The sequence below is a fragment of the Eurytemora carolleeae genome, unplaced genomic scaffold (assembly GCF_000591075.1).
Source record: "Eurytemora carolleeae unplaced genomic scaffold, Eaff_2.0 scaffold63, whole genome shotgun sequence".
Taxonomy (NCBI): Eukaryota; Metazoa; Arthropoda; class Copepoda; order Calanoida; family Temoridae; genus Eurytemora; species Eurytemora carolleeae.
In genome coordinates, this window is record NW_019396024.1 from 281,965 (window position 1) to 305,492 (window position 23,528).

General features: G+C 30.6%; 1 protein-coding gene across 2 annotated transcripts; it reads left to right on the forward strand.

The window, feature by feature from the left end:
* Positions 1-47: 47 nt before the first annotated feature.
* On the forward strand, positions 48-23,528 carry LOC111706311 (insulin-degrading enzyme). Of its 2 annotated transcripts, XM_023479185.1 has the most exons (32): positions 48-154; positions 1,306-1,401; positions 1,789-1,906; positions 2,026-2,097; positions 2,650-2,831; positions 3,482-3,542; positions 3,696-3,772; positions 4,623-4,673; positions 6,284-6,365; positions 6,473-6,613; positions 7,230-7,308; positions 7,485-7,560; positions 8,014-8,056; positions 8,402-8,449; positions 8,821-8,867; positions 8,926-8,958; positions 9,196-9,257; positions 9,448-9,526; positions 9,630-9,736; positions 9,806-9,930; positions 12,662-12,729; positions 13,858-13,972; positions 14,428-14,487; positions 16,289-16,366; positions 17,880-17,986; positions 18,495-18,640; positions 19,265-19,379; positions 20,598-20,736; positions 21,689-21,814; positions 21,879-21,977; positions 22,364-22,491; positions 23,330-23,528. In XM_023479185.1, exons 5-32 carry the CDS (start codon positions 2,725-2,727, stop codon positions 23,430-23,432), a joined length of 2,502 nt encoding a protein of 833 aa, XP_023334953.1. In that variant the 5' UTR covers positions 48-154; positions 1,306-1,401; positions 1,789-1,906; positions 2,026-2,097; positions 2,650-2,724; the 3' UTR covers positions 23,433-23,528. The 2 variants fall into 2 exon arrangements, with proteins under 2 accessions (XP_023334953.1, XP_023335027.1); XM_023479259.1 differs by lacking the exons at positions 22,364-22,491; positions 23,330-23,528 and having other exon boundaries at positions 21,689-21,809; positions 21,879-21,968.

Genomic DNA, 23,528 nt, shown 5'->3' on the forward strand with positions numbered 1-23,528 from the left:
CGCCCCCCCCCCCATGTTCACCCTTAGAATTATGTTTGGTTAAGAATGTTTTATTAATATTTTTGGTTTACTAAGGGTTAGCCCATCTCCTGGAGCACATTCTACTAACAGGATCAGAACTATTTCCAGTCGAAGATTTTTCAGCTTTTTTAAGGTAACTTATTACAAAAGACTAGAAAAAATCTAATTTTTGTATAATTTATAAATGAAAAATAATTGTTTTTAATTTCTTTAATTTTCTCATGGTTTTTTTTACACTTAAAGGGGAATGTATGCGTAATTTAAATGACCTTTCAATTAAAGAAGGACATCCCCGATTAACAACAGTAATCTGAAACACTTTGACTTACCATCGAGGACAGAGAAATCAGTGTATTTAACTCTTAAACAACGAGTGAACAGCAGTAAATTGGAGTGTGAGCTAGCGCGTACTGTGTGAATTCATCGAGGTTGACTTCACATTTATTCCTGGAAAACTTTTCCATCGCGGTTTTCAAAAATTCGAATGTGAATATTTATATTCTGTTACTTCTAGAAAGTAAAGTTGTTGACGGAAGATTCTCAAGTTGAAGTGATAACACAACAGAGTAACCCCCGTCTCAAAAATCGATAACAAAGAATTCTCTTTATTTCCTGAAAAAATTACATAAATGATAACTTATACAAAATGTTATAATGAATGTTTATGATGAAAAAATTCTTACGATCTAATAGCTGATAACAAAGGGGTTAAATAGTTGGACAGTACTAAAAGACGTTTTAAACTTCTGAAATAAAATGACAATTAATTATTAACGAAAGTCACTAATTCTTTATATGAAAATATTCTTTGTTTAACTTTTTGAAAATGGATTCACAATGCAAGGTTGTTTACGACTCCGACAGGAGAACAAAGAAACCCGGGTTGAAATTGTTTGGTTTGGTTTTGGTGTCTCCGAGAGGGAATCTAAGTTGAAGACGACTTTACACGGGGAGCCTCTTGTTAATGGTTGACAAAAGAGTTCTGCAATTACAAGTGTATATGTAGATAAATAAGAAAAAGTCTGTCTTACTTGATCAGTCAAAGCCTCAAAGAGTTGAAGAAGGGAACCCTTTTAGTTTTAAATCGATAATGACCTCTCTTAAATGGAAGATCACTTAAAATTACGCCTACAGTCCCTTTAAACATAACTCTTAGCATATGTATACACTGGTTGTGGTTACTGACTGTCCAAATGTTTAATATTAAGATATTTGCCCTGTTTTCTTTGTGTATTTTGTAATTAATTTCATAACAAAAATTTAATTTATCAAATACGCCTTTAGTTCCCGAGGTGGAAGCAACAATGCGTACACAACATCCACGTTTACTAACTTTCAGTTTGATATTCCAAAAGAACATTTTCTAAATGCTCTAGACAGGTAAAATTCTAAAACAGTTTAATCTCTTTGACATCCAAAGCTTTTTTGTTAAAATCACTTTCTAGAGACATCAGAGACATGAATATCAAAATTATTACTTACAAAATTAGGCCTGGTATTGGTAATCATTAACGATTATTTATTTGATCAAAAAAATGTTTATTGGCCTTGAAGATCCTCTGAAAGACAAAGTAAACTTTCGATGACTAAGGTCGAAACCAGAATTAGATTTTTTCGACACATAGATAAAAAGATATATTTAGATACTTTTATTGCACGCATACATGGATATCGTTACAGAATAAATATCTCTTTACAGAAATCACAATAAGTGCAAATCTGATTTCAAATTTTAAATCATGGTATAATATTTTTTCTTTTTTACAGGTTCGTTTCGTTCTTCATTTGTCCTGTTTTTCATGAAAAAAATATACAACATCATATAGAAATTATACAATGTGAACACGAAAAAAACAAACAAAATGATGGGTGGAGAACTAAACAGGTTTTTTTTTTACTATTTAAACTATTTATTCTTTTTTGGCTTAATAAGAATTCTTTTAAATTAAAATCAACACCAATTTTTTGTTTTATCTGTGGTCAAAATTACAACTTATTTTTCAGGTTGAGAAGTTATACGCTAATTCAAAACATCCTTTCAGTAAATTCTCTACTGGGACAAGGAAGACATTTCAGGTTAGTTTCTTTTTAACATTATTCCTTACTATAATTCGATCTTTGAAATTTGGAACCAATGTATTTAAAACAGAGTTATATGGTTATTGGTAATCTATGTAGAAGCCATAGATAAATAATTAAACATTGGTAGCTTATGTACGCAAAATCACCAAGAATTGTACAGTCCGCGAACTCATACTTCTAGGGGTCAAAGTGTACTTCAATGATAAGCGGGGTGCTTTGGTGTTTTAATGGATTTCATAATTATTAAACCACTCAGGAGTGAATTTTATTTTGAGAATATCAAACTATTTCACTGAGCAATATATCATATTGACGAGAACTTAAGAAGGACATGAGAAGGACTAAACTAACTTAAATTTCTTTTTACAGAACTCATGTACACCACAAGTACTCAATAACATAAGAACAGCCAATGTTCACAACCGACCTGGTTAATCTATATAATAGGAATTCTTTAAAACATCTCTGTACATTTTTATCTTGCAAGATGATAAATGCGCAATCTATCTTTATCTATGGTAGAAACTTTGATTTAGATACTTTTAGGTAGACTCTAAATCAAATAAGAACCTGAAGTATGAGGCCTACAATTTTTTCAAAAGATATTACTCTGCTAACCTGATGTCTATTTGCATCATTCATAATGCATCCATTGAGAAACTAGAGGAGATTGCGACTGAGAAGTTTCTTCTCATCCCAAATAAAAATATTCCTCAAAATATATATAGGTAATATGAATTTTACAATTCGCTTCAAAATTTAATGTGATTTCTGAAAAGTTAAGTTTTTTCGACTTCAGACTTTTTCAAAACTCTTATATTACATTTCAAATAAAAAATATTTTCCTAAATCCGAAGTTTGTACGGGTGTGATGTTTGTACGGGTGTGACGTTTGTATCTGTCCGACATTTGCACCAAGGAGTAAGGAATATAATTGAGAATATATTGATTTTATTCCATTCTCCTGGTTTGCACTAGTCCGATGTTTGCACCAAGGAGTAAGGAATATAATTGAGAATATATTGATTTTATTCCATTCTCCTGGTTTGCACTAGTCCGATGTTTGCACCAAGGAGTAAGGAATATAATTGAGAATATATTGATTTTATTCCATTCTCCTGGTTTGCACTAGTCCGATGTTTGCACCAAGGAGTAAGGAATATAATTGAGAATATATTGATTTTATTCCATTCTCCTGGTTTTAGTGTGGTGTTTGCACCAAGGAGTAAGGAATATAATTGAGAATATATTGATTTTATTCCATTCTCCTGGTTTGCACTAGTCCAACGTTTGTTGGTGCGAGTTTTGTAGTATAGTATTTATATTGATATTTATTTTTACTTATAATTGGGATTTTTTCACGTAATGATTTCTTTAGAAACCCAGTTTTCCGGCCAGATCAAATCGGTCTAAAAATTTTTATCGTGCCTATTAGAGAGGTAAGGTTAAGTAAAAGGTTAGAATATTTCTTTCTACATTACCAAATATATTTCATTTTTTGGTTGGTCTTTCTAGCTTTTATTTAGTTTATCTTATTGAAAGATAATTATAAATCAAGTAAAAAAATATTTAAAAAGTTAACTAAATTTCAGATATATCATCTCAACCTGACTTTTCCACTGCTTGAATATGAAGAAAACTACATGTCTTCCCCAGGGTCATTTATCAGGTATTTGATGAAAACCGTATTCATACATATCCCATATTCATAATTATTCATGATTGTAATTATTTAATTGTTTAATCTGTTTTTTATGCTCGTTTTTAATAAAGCAAATAACTCCTACCTACAAAATTTAGGGCTTCTATGAATCATTTATTGAACTTTCTATATGAAAAGATTAGTTTGGCATTCCCTTTTAGACTATACTTTACTTTATGGGTAATCGTACAGGGTGTCCCAATAAACATGGAAATTGAGAGACGATTGGAATATCGTCTTTGATTTCCAATAATTAACAAATGACATTAAGTGCATCAAAAAACGATCGAAAGTCTAATGAGCTTTTCAAAATGAAGTCTACCTTATTTGTGTTATTCAAATTGACAGAGATAATAAACATTTGAACAGATATGTTAATTTTAATAAAATAGCTTCTGGACAAAGGAATTGAGTCTTTGCCACAAACTCTGATTTTCTAATCACTATAACTTTTGAACCGAATGTTGTAGACCTTATATATTTCAAACTATGAATTCTGTTAGATCAAATAATCTAAGTTTGAAATATCAAAGGTTTACAACGTCGGGCTCTAAAGATATTGAGGTTTAAATATTTGATTTTGTTCCAAAGACTCAATTCCTTTCCTAATATCTCAGTCAATTTTTAAGGTAAAAAATGGTAGACCACAGTTTAGAAATCCCAAGACTTGTTGTTTTCTGTGTAAAATGTTTTAACTGCGTTACTACAAAATAATGTTTAAAAAATAATTTTGCATGGAACAAAGACGATATAAAAGTCGTCATTTAATTCCCCTGTTTATTGGGATACTTTTTATAAGATATTTGATTTTTCTCAGTCAGTTGATTGGTCACAAAGGAATAGGAAGTTTATTTTCTCTTCTCTCAAGGTAAAAATTGTTCAAGATCGTTTTACATAAAGAACACTTTATGTAAATAAATGATTTTTGTTAAATGAATTTAATGTCCTTGGCTTTATTTCTTAGATCTCATGCTTCTCACTTCATAGTAATCCACTGTTGATAATGTAATAAATGTACCAAATTTTGCATATAAGAGGTGGGTTCCTTAAGTTTTGCTAAATTTCTTTGAGGTACTTTACGTCTTAGACCTATGATGTAAAAATAATGCAAATTCACTATATCTCGGAAGAAACTAACGAATGAATCTTTATTAAATTTATGCAACACATGTTTGAACCAAATATACGTGGTTCAACCACTTTGCTTTAGCTTGAGCGAGCGCACAAGAGAAGTGGTTGAATTATGGTCTGTGTTGTTCAGTTTTTAGAAAAACATACAAAACTAATGACTTTATTTACCTTTCTTCATTTTATTTTATACTCACAACCGTGCTGTAACTTATTTTTTACAAACAACTTTTATACATTGGTACACCTACCGAAACTGAGTTTATTGAGCATTACGGATTTTTGTGTGGTCCAAGTAAAAGATTTTCTATTGGCCTTACCTACCTTGGAAGATACTCAACTTTTAGAGAAAAAATTAAAGATCTGAGACGTCTAGACCTCTAATAAATAAGCAAAACTTAATAAACAGTGAACACACCTTATACTGCGTAGGACATTTGTTTTTTTTATCTGCAGATTGATCCAAAAAAACACGATTCGGGGTTTAAAGCCTTACGATCCTTAACAAAAGACAGCTTTGAACAATTAATAGTTCATTTTTAAAATATGTTTCAAATCTATATTGTAGAGAAAAACAGATTTTATGCAGGGCTTAAATTTCCCAATCCCGATATTTTGGGTCTGCTTGTATAATTTTGTATAGGAGAAAAAGGATGGGTAGATTTGTGCCCCCTCTCGCCCCCATTAGTGAGCGCACTCATTTTTGTAGCATTAAATCTGACACCTTCAAAAATAGACTCAGAAACATGACATTGTAAAATTAGTCGAAAATGGAATTTATATTTTTAGCATTTGTACGACATACTTTTTCTAAAGTTTTAAAATATGAATTGGCTCCGAAATATTGACTTATGATCATGCATTTCACCTCAAAATTTTTTTAAGGCGGAGTAGGCGCAAAGGATGTCTTCCAGACTTTTCGCTTATCTCTAGACCTTTTAAACTTTTAAAGGGTTGTTTGGGCAGGTTGGATAATGTTGAAAAAATTATACTGTCTCGAACCATCGTTTTAGTTATCAAGCCTTAGGATGTATCATTACTTTTTTGAGATAAGGTTTTGAAGTGTTGTTAGTGTTTGACCAAAAAAATTAAAATTAAAACTAATGAAACTTAGTTCATGTTTCTATTGGCAACTTGCTTACATACCTTTTCTGGATTGAGGACGTTTAAAAGAGATTGTTTACAACCACAGTATCCATTTTAAATGTATTTTAAATATATGAATAAAGTCAGTAAGTATAGATGGAATGGTCCGGAAGATGAATCGATTTCTTTAAATCATCCATAAGTATCTTGAGTTGATCAATATTCTTACCTTTATTTCATTCAATACCTAAAAGAATATTCTAGACGGGATCTTGCTCACAATGTGGTCTCCTGTTACAAGCGACTCAATCTTTCAAACTTCAGTTTTATACTTGTAACTGTTCAGGTAATATTAAATTAAATTGACCTTTTAGCAATTGACCCTAGTGGTTGTTTGACCCTTTGCCGATGAAGTCTTGTTTTTTCTTCTCTAAAGTACATCTATTTGTTAAGTTGACTGAGTATGGAGAAAGGCATATTGATTCCATTATTTTGATTGTGTTCCAATACATACATATGCTACGCCAACACCCTCTTCCTAAATACTTTTTTGACGAACTGACAAATTTTGCTCAATCAGAGTTCGAGATGAAGGTAAGAATATCCAATTTTATATCAATAAAACCATGAGCACTTGTCTCAAACTCTAATTGTTTAATCCTTTTGAAAAGATGCTCTTTAGACCTTTGTATTTTAAACTATAATTATTCTACTAGTAAATATTCTACTAGTAAATATTCTACTAGTAAATATTCTACTAGTAAATATTCTACTAGTAAATATTCTACTAGTATATATTCTACTAGTAAATATTCTACTAGTAATTATTCTACTAGTAAATATTCTACTAGTAAATATTCTACTAGTAAATATTCTACTATAAAAAATTAGCCAAATTTGAAATATTAAAGGGTTACACCATAAGGTTGCAAATATATTGGGATTAGAATTAAGAGTTTGAGGCAAGTGTTCAATTCATTTGGAGAGGTAATTTTTGGTTGAAGTTATTGTGCCCAGGTCATATGCTATTACCTTTGTAACTTATTATTTTGGTTTCTATGCTACAAAAATATCAAAAAATATGATATTTGCATGTAAAGGCAGTGACTCTAAGAACTATATAACATAAAGTCGCTGTGCACTAAAAGACCGTAGTCTTGTTTGCCGCAAACTGTAAAATACGACTTTAATTATCATATTTTATCCGAAGGACCGTGAAAAAGCTGTGACGTTTGCAGAAACATTAGCACATGCAATCCATATTTTCTCACCGAAACAGATTATAAAAGGTGATGTATTTAACATTTTTTAAGCAGAAAACCTTGTTCTAAAATTCCCCTATTTCTCTTTTCTAATCCATGGAGATACTACTCTACATTGTGACACTCCTGTTTTACCAGCTCAGTTTGCCCATCTTTGGCGTTTATGTCCATGTCAAACTACTAGTTTACAATTAATATCATAGGATGTTATTCATCAACGGAATGGAGACCTAGACAGATAGAAAATATTTTAGCAGAACTAAACCCATCAAATCTCAGGAATAAATTTCTTGTAAACATAATAAACAAAGTAAATTCTTTTCTATTTAAAAGAAGACAAATCTTTCTTATAAAAACTATATCTATAAATTTCTTCATCTAGTATGGAACACAAATTTTGTTATTTAAAATTTTTTTCATGCATGAGCATTATGCATTTAAATTTTTTTTAAAACTTATTTGTTAAAGAAAGAAGAGAGTGAGATGATGCGGGATCCAATGAATTAAAAATTTTCTTACAATCGTTTTTGAAGTCACTCTTAACCTTTGTGGATAACCCTATCCTATAGCTCCAAATCCTGTGGAAAATAATATGATTAGAGGCGTTACTAGTGGTGTCTTACATATCGATCAAGTGAAAGATTATCTTAATTTATTTTGAAAAATGAATCAATTCATAATGATATTTTAATTCATATTTGTGAGTATTAGGAATAAGAATTTATCCGTCAGAGTAACGATACTCACTAAAAATGCAAAGTATTTGGAGACCAAGGTACATTTCTAAGCTACAGGGTGAGTAAAAAAAATGGGATTAGCGTTCTTTTACAGCACTTAATAAAAATGTTTCCAGGGTTCATATTAAAGAATGAAAAATATTGAAATAAAATCAATAAAATTCAAAAATATATTTAAGTACATAGAGAAAAATCCGGACAGTACTTTTTCTTACAATTTTTATAGCACTTTAAATATGTCAAAAGCTAGATATGTAAAGTTAAATCTATAAAAAATCGGATATGGAAGTAAAATTATATAAAAAATAGATAGTTAAAAAAGATTTGTTCAGTTAAATAAATTTGGATTTTATTTATTTCTTAATTTGATATTATTTGCCTAGGTTGAACCCTACTATGGTACTGAATACTACGTGGACAAAATTCAAGAGGTTTACTTAAATTACCTTTATACAGAATCTTCAGTATCTACTATTATTTACAATACCTGGAAACACGGCAGGTTCTCAGCTTGCATGAAAATCTGAACATCCCCGTATCTTACCTCTCATTCCTGTCCCTACTCATGTTAATCCCCTTAACTTATTTCTCCCTGCCCCCATTCACTTTCTTATCTCTACCAAACTTCTCTTAAACTACCTCAAAGCTCCCTCTTCCACCTAACCTACCCCACATACCATACCTCACTTAATCTCCCGTACCTCACCTTCCCTACATCGCCTACCACATCTTCCTTACCTCGGCTTCGCACCTTTCCTCTCTACCTTACCTCCCCCAACCAAATTAAAATCGAGTCTTTTAGGATGTGATACAAGAGTGGAAGAATGCCAGTTTGAATCAAGATTTGAGGTATCAGTTTTAATTTATCATTTATTACGAACTACCCACTATGGTTTTTCTTTTTCAGGTTACCAAGTCCTAACCCATACAATTACACGAGGAATGCAATTTATTAAGGCAATTCATGACAAATAGAAATATGATTTTTTTATTTTATGGATAAGTAAATAATACTTATTCAATAATTAGGAGCGTAAGTTCTTTTGAAAAGAGACCTTCCCGAATTTGATTATGTGAAATTAGTTACATGACTAAAATAAAACCTGCATTTTCTCAGTTGATTTTTTGTGTGATACAGAACCATTATAAAATATTATTGAATGCAAAGGTTTTCCAGAATGAACAAATTCATCAATACTGGTAAAACTCGTCGGCAGCCAGAGCTAACAGTTCTTCTAGGTACATTTATCACCATTCATAAAAATCCATATTACTTATAACTTTATACTAGAATTTGGTGTTTTTATTTTTTTACATTTTTTAAAGGACTGTAAATCGGGCATTGCTATCTTTGTATTGAGGATTACTAAAATTACGCTTACATTTCTAAGAATGAAAAGTGATTATGTTAGAAATATAAAAATTTCAGAAAGAGCTCGAATGAAAGTTTGGTTATCTTCTGATCAAAGATTTCTGTTCCCCAAATCTTACTTTTATTTCAAATTCAGGTAAATTTGGATTTTTTAAGATCAGTTTATGAGTAAAGGTATTTTGAGTTATGACATAAGGAAGTGGTCAAAATTTAAACATTTGAAAGTATTTATTTTGTAGTTCTCCACAAACATACAGAACTGCAAGATCTTGGAACTTAACTAACCTTATGGTTAATATGATAAAACATATTCTGGTAGAATCAACGTATCCAGCTCTTTTGGCAGGTCAGCCGTTTCAAGAATTTATCTAATTTTGACATGTGTTTTAGAAACTAATACGCATAATACTTGTAGGTTTGTCGTATACTTTAAAAGCGGCAAAGTATGGATTTGAACTATTGGTACAAGGTTACTCAGAAAAGATCTTTATGTTTCTTCTGGAAATTCTTAACGCAATTTACTCAACACAATACACGCAGGTAACAACTCCCCTTTTTTCCCTTAAGAGTATATAGGCTTATTTCTGTTCATTACTATATCAATATTCTAGGGCAATCCCATCAGTGGCCGAATTTAAAGAATTTGAGCGGCGGTCTAAATTTAAACCGCGACGTAAATATGGTTTTGGTTCCACTTAAAATGGTATAAATGTTTCAAGATTTAAGCCGGCGCTTAATTTTAACCGGGTTTTGGCAGATTTAAACCGCGACTTAAATTCTTTAAATTTCATCTCTGGATTAATAATAAATGTGCCATTTTCAAGTCTGGTTTCAATCCTGAATTTACAAATCACAGGAATGAAAAGCCTTCTTTCTCCCTTTTTAAAACTTTTAGAAAAAAATTACCGTGCGATAGAAATTGAGATAGTATTTTAACAAATTCTTTACAGCCAATTTTACTAATTCTAGATAAATATATTCTTGTATAAATAAAACTGAGCAATCCTTATTACTACATAAGAATATATCTTGACCTAAGAAAAATACTGTTAATCATGATATATTGCTATACATTAACTTGAATATCATGTTTTTAAAACATGAATGATCTACTAAATGCAACTTTATTTTTTACGTCCCTGTTTGCGGATGATAAAGGAATGTTTAATGTGAGAAATTATTGACTTAGAAAGTGTCTTAACCCTAAAAAAATTGCGTCTTTGCCACATACTATGACTGAACTCAGAGGAATGAACAGAAAAAAATATTTTTTATTGAATTGTAAACTGTGATTTAGTATCTTTTTTTTAAAAAAGAGTATTGTTTACGTCCAATTCTTTAAAAGGTTTAAACAAGCCGCCCCCCTCCCCCTCCCTCAGATTTAAGTAAAAGTTCGTTAATTAGATGGACCCCACCAACACTTTATAAACATATATCTAAACAGTTTGTTTTTAATCTTTGTGACAGAAACAATCTCAAGGAATAATAATAGTCTTAAAACATTTTTTTGAAAGTGAATATTTGCAAATTATCTTTTTTCCATCTCATAATCTGAGTTCGTTTCCCTTATGTCCATTTGACAGTCCCAATTTTTTTTTAATAATCTTTTTTGTTTGTTTGTTTTCTTGTGGTTTTTAACAAATTTTTTAATATTTTTTTTATCGATTTTGATTGTTATTATATCGTTAGAACTGACGAGGGTCAACCCAGACCGAATATATTTTCAATAATTGTGGAACTAACATCTACTTTGTTTACCCTACAGAGGTTTGGTCCATCACCATCACCGAATTTTAAATCAGATTTTCTAATCTCTATCTTTGCAACCCAAGGTCGTAGACCTTAGTTATTTCAATCTATGAATTCTGTTAAATCAACTGATCTAAATTTGAAATATCAAAGGTTTCCAAAGTTATAGGGATTAGAAAATTGAGTTTGTGGCAAAGACTCAAATGTGATTTGTCCTAATTTATGACTTAAAACTGTACATTTTACCATGACACACATAATGACCGCTCAGGAACTGGTCTAAGATAAATTGTCAGCAATTAGATTTAACCTTGCCTGAAAATTTCAAAAACTGTTTATAATCTGTAATCTTTGTTATTGTTGTGATAAAACTGTTTCCTTGCTGTCTCTCTCACCTGAACCACTTTTTCATTGATTATCATTTATTTGTTTACCGTTCCGCCATTTGAAACTTTTCTGATTTAGTTTATATCCCTGAGCTTATTTTAATGGCCATCAACCTCCCCCCCCCCCTACTCCCACCCAATTTTTCAGTATAAACTATGTTAAAGATATACTAAAGCGTCTTTTATATTCCCAAATTTGTTTTTTCACTCGAGCCTGGAATATATGTATTGAAAACTAAAAGTCATTGATTTAAGTAAGAAAAAAAACACTATTTTTCAAATAAGTAGTGGGTAAATCAAGTTAGTTAGTGGTAATTTATCATATTTATTCTCACCCAATTATTTTGTAAGAAACCAAGGGATTTTATTTTCCAAAATTTAATTTTCACTCCAGAATGCACAATGCACATATTGCAACAAAAATAGTCACTAAGAATCTATGTTTGTTATAATGAACCAAAAACAAAAGCAACTTGAATAGTTTGATGAGCAAACATGTAATTCATGTTCTGAAGAATTACTTTTGAATCTATTCCCCTAATGGTGCAGATTTGATGCTTTTCAACAGTTGAATTGTATTTAAGAAATTTCCAACGGTTAGGTTAGGTTAGGTCACTTCAAAGCATTTTATCTCTCCAAAATGAGAAACCCGATTAAATTATGAATGCCTTTTTGAAGCTTAATCGAAGTTATAAGTATGTATCATCAAAAAACATTTGAAACTTTCCGCTGAAATTATGAACATAGTGTCTAATTTCTAGATCGTGTTAAAAAATCGTGTTTTAAAAAGTGAATTTTTTTTTATTTACAAAAAAAGTTGTTGATCTTCTTCTAATTTTAAAGATATAAGTGAAGTGAGGGACATTTTTTTCATTTGGGGTTGCATTAAAGAACATTATTTGATTAGTTAATTGATAACAAATTGGTAAGAGGTCGCTGAACTCCATACCGCCAGTTAAACTACTTCTCCTTTACTGTCAGTTTTAAATTTTTTATCACCGATTCAAAGTTCAAGATATGATGGTTTAACCGCCTCTACGTAGTTCACCGATTTCTCGCAATTCATTAAATTTTATTCATAGTTTAGTATGATCCTAATATCCGTTAAAAACAGTTGGGAAACGATATTATTTAAGGATGTGTTCTGTACGGTACTACACGTCCACAAAAAAGGGCTGTTGAGCTGCTTTGCCGAACCTTTAAAGTAAGTAATATTATGAATTAAGAATCTTGATAACATATACAAATCGAGTGTTCTGCAACGTTGTAATTCAAACGCGTATAGTTTTTTAGCATATACTTTCTCTTAATCTTAAAATAGATAAAAATTTTGCAATGCTGCAATTTTGCAATTGAAAGATTTATCCCCATATGTGTAAAATAAACAAACTGGGTATGAGATATTATAAAAAAATTCGCGTTTACTAAAATTCACTGTACACTATTTTATCATTGCGTAAAGCATATTTTAAGTAGATAAATAATTGAGAGCTAGGAATTCATTGTTCTTTGTTTACCAAAGTTATGGGCGCCTCTAAGTGCAGGAATCAACCACGATTTAGTTAATAATATTAAGTAGGAGAAATAAACAATAATCGTTTGTCTAGAAAAATCTTTGCGAATGTTGTTACAAGATACTGACAGATTTTAATCAATCTAGTTCAAAGATTTAGACTTTTTTGACTTAAAAGACTCAAAAAGAGTCAAAACGAGCTACACAATAGAATACCAATCATTTCATTTCTGATTGGTTTCGACGATTAGATAATATCGTTTTACATAGTAAAAAAATAGGGTAGTTAAATAGATGGGAAATCAAATTCAAATTTATTTTTTGAAGTTTAATAGTTCAATAGCTGGCCTCTCATAGTTCTCTTGATAAAATTCAATTTAGAAACCAATGGTGATTATGCTATTCCAGGCCTTCAGTATAGGTTAAAATAAATAAAATATCAATGTAGGTTGCTATATTCCAGCGTTGACGGCTCCACGGCACATTTTATGATAAAGGAATTGAGTCTTTGCCAGAAACTCTGGTTTTCTGTTCCCTTTATCTTTTGAACCCAATCTCGTAGACCTTAAATATTTCAAACTTTCAATTCTGTTTGATCAAATGATCTAAGCGTTAAACAGTAAAGGTCTAAAACATCAGGCTGCTAAGATATAGGAATTAGATTACCTAGCTTCTTTTCACTTATCATCTCAAAACTGTTAATGCGTTTTTTACTGGATAGCCGGAATTTAAAATTCTTTGTAGACACAAATTTTATCATTTAAGAAGTTACTTATAAAAAAATAAAAAAAAAGCTATCATACATTTTTTTATTTGTAGATCACAATCCAGATATTTAGTCAATACTCTCCTAAGCTCCAGGGTTTGGACCAGACAGGAGAGATGGGAAAGCCTACAGGATATTGAACTACACGAGGTGGAAGATTTTGCCCGAGTAGGTTTATTTAATTCCTTCTATATATAAGTTTGGCTTGTCTGTCTGTCTGTCTGGGTGTTTGTTTGTTTGTTTGTATCCAATAAACGTCAAAACGGCTGAACCGATCGGGCCCAAATTTTTTGTGGGACATCTAGGGACCCCAGGGAAGGTTTATGAATGATTGAAATTTTAAATATTTGTCTCCATCAAAATTCGATCGTCATTAAATTTTTTAAAATTTTGAAAATCCGCGAATTATTTTTGTTTTGTTTTATGATGTACAGAAAGAGAACATGTTCACAATTAATTTAGGAGATGGGCGCGAAGCGCCCTCTAAGGCTAGAAAGAAGGGCGCGAAGCGCCTTGAATTTCTAGTGATTATATATTTCAGTAGAAAGAAGAAAAAAATTATTTTTAATTTTATATAGGCTTTTATCATTATTTTAAATAAAAAACTTGATATCAAATTTCAGACGTTTTTGGATAAACATTCCTTGGAGTGCCTGGGGTTTGGTAATGTGGACAAAGACCAGGTAACACAACCATATGACAAAGAAACTGAGTCTTTGACACAAACTCAAATTTTCTAATCACTATATCTTTGCAACCTGATGGTGTAAACCTTTTATATTTCAGTTTTATATCATTTGGTCTAACATAATTCATTGTTTAATATATCTAAGGTATACAAGATTGGGTTGCAAGGGTATACCGATTAGAAAATTAGGGGTTGTGGCAAAGATTTAATTCCATAGAATAAAATATATTTTAAAATTTGTATTAAATTAAAATTAAATTTTTTATTAGCAATTTTGTTAGATAATAAACAATAAATAAAGACTTAAAAATTCTAAGTTAATCATAATTTTATCAGATCTACGCGTATCGGTTACTTGCCTAAAGAAAAGTGTATAAGAATTACTTGAATATTTAATGTAAACTTATCAATGAGATACTGTACTTGAAATGCATCAACTAAAACCAAATTTTAAAGCAATAATATCTATTCTATATACACAGTTCTCTTCAAAGATAAATTTATATATACTAGGCTTTTCCATCTTCTATTTAAATTGTGAACATGTTCTTTTTGTTTACATTTAAAAACAAAGAAGAAAAAAATTTTGCGGATTTTTAAAAAAAAATTCGCGGATTTTCAAGAATTTAATTTTATTTTACAAAATTAAAAACCTTTAAAACACATTTTTTATTTTTATCATTCATAAACCTTCCCTGTGGTCACGTGATGTCCCACAAAAAATTGTGGGCCCCATCGGTTCAGCCGTTTTGACGTTTATTGGACACAAACAGACAAGCCAAATTTATATATAGATTTCAAATATTACAATCGATATACCCAGTTCATATCTATATATTTAAAGAAGTAATCTGTCTGTTTTTTTGGTATTTCGGGAACCCATGGGACCGATTTGCCTCAAGTTTTGATTGGGGAACTTGGTAGACCCACGGGAATGTTCTTAGCTTAGTTTTGAAATTATTAGCTTAGCTTTGACTAGCTTAGCTTAGTTTTGACTTTTATATTGGGAACGTTTAGTTTTCAGGTAAAGCTGGGTTCCCAAGCGAGTATAGTTATATTTGTTTACATATTACAAATATCATATTAACCGTGCAATTCAATTCAAGTTCATTCCATGAGATTTTGAATAGAATTTACCAAAGTTAAAAGTGAATGAAAACGAACTGATAACTCGCCAAAAAATCTGATTTGCTAATCCTTTTATCTTTGCGACTTGATGGTGTATACCTTTGATGTTTTAAATTTTTACCATTTGATCTAGAACTATTTAAAGATTGAAATATCAATCAGGTTGCAAAAATATCACGATTAAAAAAAGATTTCGAGCGTGGTTTTATTTTTTTCTTCTTCATATTTCTACAGTCAAATTGAAAATTTTAAAGGCAAAACATTTTCCCTTTCACATTTAAACAATTTACAGTGCATGCCAAAAGAGTTGGCTGTATTTTAGCCATAAAGAACTAACACCTTGTTTAATGAAACTGTTATCTTGATTTACTTAAGTTCAATACTTTGTTTTGTCCGAATTCTTTCCAGTTTCAGATGTTTTGGGTATTTGGTCGAGACTTGTATGCCCTGGAGAGTCCTGACATCCCTTAAATAACCTTTGGAACCTTTGTGTTTTGGTATAGATGCACTATAATTTGTTAGACAAAAACGACGTTTAAGATTGAAAGGACTTGAAATATGTAATACACTTAAAAGTGCAAATATCCCTGGAAACCTCTTTATTTTTATGAACTAAGAAAAAATGTATCTCATGATACCAAGTGAACACTCTTGTATTCTTTGTTTAGATTTGTAAACTGTCAGAGATTCTGCTGAAACGAAGAGCGGAGTACTTGGAGTTAAGGTGTAGCAATCTTAGTCTTAAGGTATAAGTATATGTACAGTATACATAAAATGGATACATAAAGTGCATAGTAAACAGAATATAAATAAACGGTCCAGATTTACTAGAAATTTTATTTTTTTAAGATAAAAACATATATATTTACAATTTTTTCGTTTAAGTACACTTATGGTAAATAGGGAGAAAGTAATCTAATAACTTGATTGAATAAAATAAACATTGAATTACATTAAAATTCTTAATGATTTTGGCAATTAATGTGGATTTATGGGCATTTTTTGCTCAATGGAAATTTCTCATTTATTTATCATATGGTATTGTAATCATCATCACTGCAAAAACCGGACACAGGGCTATCATATCAGCAGGGAAATGTTTAGGGTCGCTTTCAGGAGTAGCTCATTCCCTAATTCGGATTCAGGCTGGTTATAGATGGGAAAGCAGGAAGGTGTAAATTACGTACAATGTTCAACATTTCAGGAATAGGCCTTTTTGATGATGGCCTATTCTGTTTGGATATAAGGGACTGGTGAAGGAAGGAGTAGTGCATGAGAGGCTCTGTCACTAAGCTATCCGTCATGCAGATATCAGGGTTTTTTGTACGTCCAAAGGACGTAAAAAATATACTAAAAGTGCAAATTTAAAATCCTCTCCAGGTCCTGATGGTATTCCGTATGAGATATTATTTAAATTCAACTGTCTTCACCACATATTAGCCACTCTGTATAATAAAGTAAATGTTCTGGGATCTCCACCCCCTTCCTGGTCACACAGTGTGGTCAAGAAAGGACCGACTAATGACCCAGGAAACTTTAGCATGATCTCTCTAACATCTTCAATTGCAAAAACTTACCATCTCCTTCTTGCAAGTCTGGTAATAAAAGCAATTTTCTCTCAGTGTAACCTTACAATATACCCCAGAGCCTGGATTCAAATGCCTTGAGAACCCAAGGCGTTACTTAATTAAGTCCTAGGACAGTTGAGCGCTGTAGGAACCCATATTATTTGCCGGTTAGATATAGCGTATAGCAGGATCAGCTGTATAGTGTTGTAAAGTGTTTATGGCTGGTGGAATAGAAACTTTATTGATACATTCATTACATATGGAGTTTTGAGTTTATTTTCTTTATCTTTCTGAATACTCTTTATAAATAAAACACCTATATCAATATTCTGTTGACGAAAAAATGAATATGATCAGAAGCTCTGTATGAGATTAATTCATTGGAAATTTTAATCTAACTCGTGTAAATGTTAATTTCGATACGAACAACTGAATTTAATTGCAAAAAAATACAAATTAGTGCTTTACAAAATTACACTTACAAAATTAGCAAAATGTACAACCTCCAATAAAACATAATCATTTATTATCCGGCATTGAGGTTACACACAAATCACAACCATCGAAATATCTCTTTTCTAAAATGCTCTCAAGTCATGAAACTTGTATGGTGAATGCTTAAAGAAAAGTCAGAAAGTATTTAAAGATTCTGAATTCACAAGATTTAACTAATTAATCATATATCATTTAGATTTCTTCAGACCCAAACTTAGCAGATTGGTTTAAAACGGACTCAGTTGAACGAATTGTAAGATGTGAGAAGGTGATACTACAGGCAGAGACCAAATGTTCAAATAGGTAAATCAGTGGTACAAAATATAATTTTAAATAAATAATAAAATATATGTAATCAAAGTCGGTAAACAAATGGAAAACAAATATAAAGAAATCGAATTTAACGATTTTGTTATTAAAAAAACATTGTTTTTTAAACCTAGAATATAAATAGGCTTCCATAGACTTTAAACATTTCGTATATTCCTTCACTTTATTAAATTTAACCATCTAAAAGGTTTAGGACGTTTAAAGGACTTAGTCTAAACGGCTGGACCGAATGGGCTGAAATTTTTTAAGGGAACCCATAGGTGCCTGGAGAGTATCAAAGGCTAAAAAAGCTTCGACTTTTTTCTTTCAAAAAATTTTTATTCCACGAGCAACACCGGGCACTTCAGCTAGTCGTTTATAAACCTACACAACAGCAAAAAGACAAGAGGCAAATATATATCTACATTCAATACACTCTACATATATTTTGCCAAACTGAAGATACATAGAAAATAATTTTTAAAAAATAACCTTTTTTTAGTTTTACATGTGAGTATGTGGAGAGGGATTTACTTCTTCCGCTTGGCTCCAATGCTGTTGTGATCAATAACGAACACCACACGATGTCCATGGTGGTGTTCTTTCTTCAGTTGAGTTCTATAGCTCTAGAAAAAACTTGCAGTTTAGGTAAGATCTCCGATTAATAAAAGAATTAAGTCTATTAAACAAAAGATTTAACATGTTTTAAAATATTTAAGCATAAGTTAAAAAGTATAAGTTTAAACTATAACATTTCAAACATAATTCTAATAAAATATGCAAGTTTTGGATACAACTTTACTAAGATTGACATGACATTTGATCTTATAGTCTTCTGTTTTTAACATCTCCCCAAGAACGTCTATTTTATTATTGGACATTAATATATATTTACAGGATTACCCTAAAAGAAAGAGACTTCAGAGACGACTGTACGGAATTTATTAAGTCTTTATTCAACAATTCAATTGTCTCTGCAGCAGTAAAGTTATTCTTTTTCAAATAACCATGCATACTAAATACTAGCTTGGGAACCCAGCTCTGCCTGAAAACTAATCTTCCTCTGCAACACTCACTCACCTTAGACTTTTTAAACCAGGCTAAGAACAATCCCATGGTTCTACTGAGTTCCCCAATCAAAATTTGAGGCAAATCGGGCAATGGGTTCCTAACTTATGATTGGACATTTAAACAAACAGACAGACAGAAAAACAGACATTACTACTACTTTATATATATAGATAATAGATATGTCTTAAGAATTTTATTCAGAGTTGTTTAATCATATTGTGAGAGAGCGGATAATAAGCTATTTGCGGAATAGAATATTCTTGGGCAACACGATTGGTTGTGATGTCAGAAAGATAAACCATACTATTGGTCTTAGGTACATTTTACAATTTTTTATTTTGGTACTTTCTTTTTTAACATACATGATTATTTAGTTTGTATTCGAGTAGTTTTGAATGTTTATGATGACCTTCTTAAATAAATGAAAAGCGGAAATGTTTCCAGCACCATTGTTTGTGGTCCGTTTAATGCAATATTTGAAACAAGTGGATTCAAAAGCAAATCTTAAAAATTTTAAACATTATTTAATTCATAAATTCTAGTTTAATAATTGGACACCCTTTTAACATTTCTTCAGTGAAAGCCAGAGTTCTGTAGTAAAGGAAGACGACTTTTAGATTAAAGTTAAGATTTTAAATAGTTCACTAAACTTTAACATTGCTTTTATGTCGTCTTTCTATTTCACAGTTTTCTTGGTATCACTGTTTCACAAAACGAATTCTACATATTAAAATCATTCAAAAGTTTTCAAATTAGATTCTAGTTTGATCTTAACTTAATCAAGGACAAAATGTAATTAATACCGAGTTGTACCTTGTATTAAGTTGAACCGCTTCTTTTTAACTTGAACCGGTGCACAAGAAAAGTGGTTCAAATCAGCATACGTAGGTAGCTCAACTACTTTTCAATATTAATGAAATTTGGTCCCAAAATAATTATATTCAGGTTTAGGAGAGAGTTTTTTAAAAAGTCGGAATTAACATATATTATTTTAGTTTTGTTAAGTACATAAAGAATCTAATTAGGAAACTTTAGATGTATATAAAAGTAATTATGTACATTTTATTCAATAATATTCGTCTTATGTTTGATTTAAACTTGATATTATAAATTCAAGATTTCTGTATTCTGAGAAACTGTTAACACCAGTTTCTTACAGGGCATGTTGATGCCAGGTAATACAATACCGAGACCTGATTGATATCCATTTAAACATATAATCTAATGTCGTTAACTTATTGAGGACATTAAATTTTATCGCCAAAGTATTTCTAAAATTTCAAAAGTGAATTTTATCTGCTCTAAACATGACAGAAACTGATCTTTATAGATCTGGTTTAGATCAGAACTTTTGGACCAACCAGTAATTGTAAGGGGTGGGGGTGGTAATAGCTTCTTATACCTAACTCCTTATGTACGCTTTCAGATTTAAGGGCAATATCATTACGCAAATTTATAATTTGCGAAAATAAATATAAAACTCTATTACTGATTAATTTTTGCTTTAGTTTTTGGTATACTGACTAACTTTTAGGATTCAAGTAGAGAGTCAATTTCCTCCCGCAGCAGTAAACTCCGCTATAGAAGACTGTTTAGAAGATCTTGATCCGTTTTTAAAATCTCTGAATCACTCAGATTTAAAGGTTCACCTGAACACACTTAAAGCATTAAAAGTGAGTGAAAGTGAAGTATTAATCCTTTTTTAAGCATTTTTAGATCCTCATGCTGTTAACCATGAAAATTATTATTGATAGGAATTTTGACTTGAAAAAGACAAAAAATAAATAGGAAAAGTCGTGGAAAAATAATTTTCCGATGATATTAAAAGTTTTATAGTATTCAATCTTTAAGTTTTAATATATACATAGCATATACAGAATCTAAAAGACACATAGTTCCAGACTGCTATGAAGAGTTTCATCTATTTTCAAATCTTGATCTAATTTATCTAGGCTTTTCATTTTATCTCATTAACTCGCCTAAACTTGTTTTATAGCCCTAGATATATTTATTTTAGAATTATAAAGCACTTTTTAAAGCTTTAGTTTAGAATGGCGAAATTCTCTTTGATTTCTGCGTGAGATATTGCAACCTTTGGATCACTTTGGTCAAGCACTTAGTTCATATAATTTTTTTCAAAACTTTGCAGAATATTGCCTGAATGGGAAGGTAATTTAACAAAATTGAGATTATTTCATTATTATTAACCTTTTTTTAAGAAAAGATAAGGCGTTTAGTTATAAATTTTTCTATTCGAATATTTGTAATAGATATCAGCTGACCTATAGATTTAGCAAAAGTTTTACCATTTGCTTAAAACCAACCAGGGACATATACCCAAATGCCCATATATAGAATCACTGTATCTGGCATCCAATTGTTGAATAGTGTAATAATCTTATAACAAAAATTTTTACATATTTTGTAAATTCTCTTATAAAGGAAGCCCAAAAACTAAAAACGGGTTTTAGTTGCCTCCTCTTATTAGCAGTTTATTTGTGTTAAAAAATTCCCATTAAAAAATGCTTTTTTTCTTAAAATGTATTAATTCAAATATTAAAGTTAAAAGAATATTGTTTTGAAGATGACGAGTGCTCAAACTATATAAATAAATATTTATATTAGATGAACTCTCATATGAAGATGATAGACTATAATCAGACCTTGTGGAGGGAAATCTTGGAGGGCAGTTATGACTTCAGAAGAAACCATCGAGAAGTGGAGCATCTAAACTTCCTGACTTTGTGTAAAGTAATTATTTAAAGTCTAAGTTATCTTGATTTGTTGTTTTTAACTTGACTTGCTAATTGTCTAGGTTAAAAACTTCTACAATGAATATATCAAACAAGGAGCTCCAGAAAGAAGAAAACTTTTACTTTCCATCGCACCAGACCCTACTCTTAATAGTGTGGAGGTAATATGATTTACTTAGCATATAATGAATAATAATCATAATATAACTATAGTTTACTTGTAATATAATAAAATCCAACCAAAAAGCTATTTTGCCCGTTTCAAAATTTGGCTGAAAGGTCATTTTAAATTACACCCTTTCTTGGCATTTTTCTAGTTATCGTTTTTTAACTTGAAGCAAGATTGAATATTGAAAAGTATCTGAAAGAAAATGATTATTTGGCAAAAATTCTTATTTTTAAATTCTTATGTGGCAGACCTTAGATATTTCAAACTGTTACGTTAGATCAAATAATCTAAGTTTGAAATAACAAGGGTTTACATCATCAGTTTTCAGAAATAGGGATTAGAAATTTTGAGTTTGTTGCAAAGACTCCATTCCTTTAGTGCCTATGCGGAGAACAAGCAATGTGCATATACAGCTGGGAAGAAATTGATAAGCTTAGAAAAAAGTGTAAACACTTTCCGGACCCTGAGGTGAAGGAAATTACTTCATGGTTTGTAGACGTCTTCAGGTAGCAATAAATGCAGGGGACGCAAGTTCTATACCGTGCTTATGTTCTAAACCTGTCACTGACTGTAACGATGGGAATGATTAATGTTTTGAAACTCTTACTGTGTTTCCAACATATCATAAAGCATGACGCGAATTACAAATACAATTACTAATTTCTTTAATAAAACTAAAACTGAGATTTTTTATTTTTAAATGTAAGTTTTACCTATTTCAAACCCATGCAAGGTTTTGGTTTTCCATTTTCGTAAATAACAAGTCGTCGAATCTTGGACGCGTTTAAAGCATAAAACCACTTTGGTAAAATTCAATAATTTGAGAAACAACACACTTTTTCACAGTTCACAAAATATCATGAACCGTAGAATATTAATTTGACAACTGTTATAATTCATTATGTTTTGAATTTTTACATTTCTTTGTGTCATCGTCTTAAGATTATCTGATTAGAAAAACTTTTTTGTTATCAAGTATTATAAATCTTAGTAGAGTATTTTTGATTTAAATCAATGGCTCAAAATCACCACAAAACACGACTTGTGCTTAAAAACACGCCTTGCTTTGAAAATGTTATATGTTCCAAATGAAATTAGTAATCGTTAAGTACTGATATAATAAAAAAATTGTTGGTTTAAAATTGAAGCCGGCCTTGGTGGTTTCTTTATTCTCGATTTGAGTTTAAAGACTTATAAGCTATTAAACATAACTTTGTTTCAAGTTTGGCCCAAACCTGACAATCAGTGTCAAGCATAGCCAAATCACGGTTTAACTTTCTTCCCCTGAAATCATAACATTTAAAAAAAAGTTAATAGAAACTAAATTTATTGATGTTAATTAAGAAGCGGAGATGATTCCTACCAACCACCTGGCCAGCAGCTAGAACCGTTAACAACAAAGCCTCTTTCAGTCCACTTCAAGTATCCTTGTAGCAATGAAGAATAATTTATGTTCTACACTTATTATATAGATTTGCAGTCACTAAAAATTCTGAAGAATACATAAATTTAAAATTAATAAGAGTTTGAGTAAAAAAATTAA

What these genes read in the sequence shown, in the direction of transcription:
- LOC111706311 (XM_023479185.1), top strand. Translation starts at nt 2,725, where the DNA reads ATGTCTATTTGCATCATTCATAATGCATCCATTGAGAAACTAGAGGAG. An exon ending in CAAAGTATTTGGAGACCAAG is followed by an intron (nt 8,057 to 8,401) that starts GTACATTTCTAA and finishes TTATTTGCCTAG; the next exon opens with GTTGAACCCTACTATGGTAC. An exon ending in AGAAAAAACTTGCAGTTTAG is followed by an intron (nt 18,641 to 19,264) that starts GTAAGATCTCCG and finishes AATTTTATTCAG; the next exon opens with AGTTGTTTAATCATATTGTG.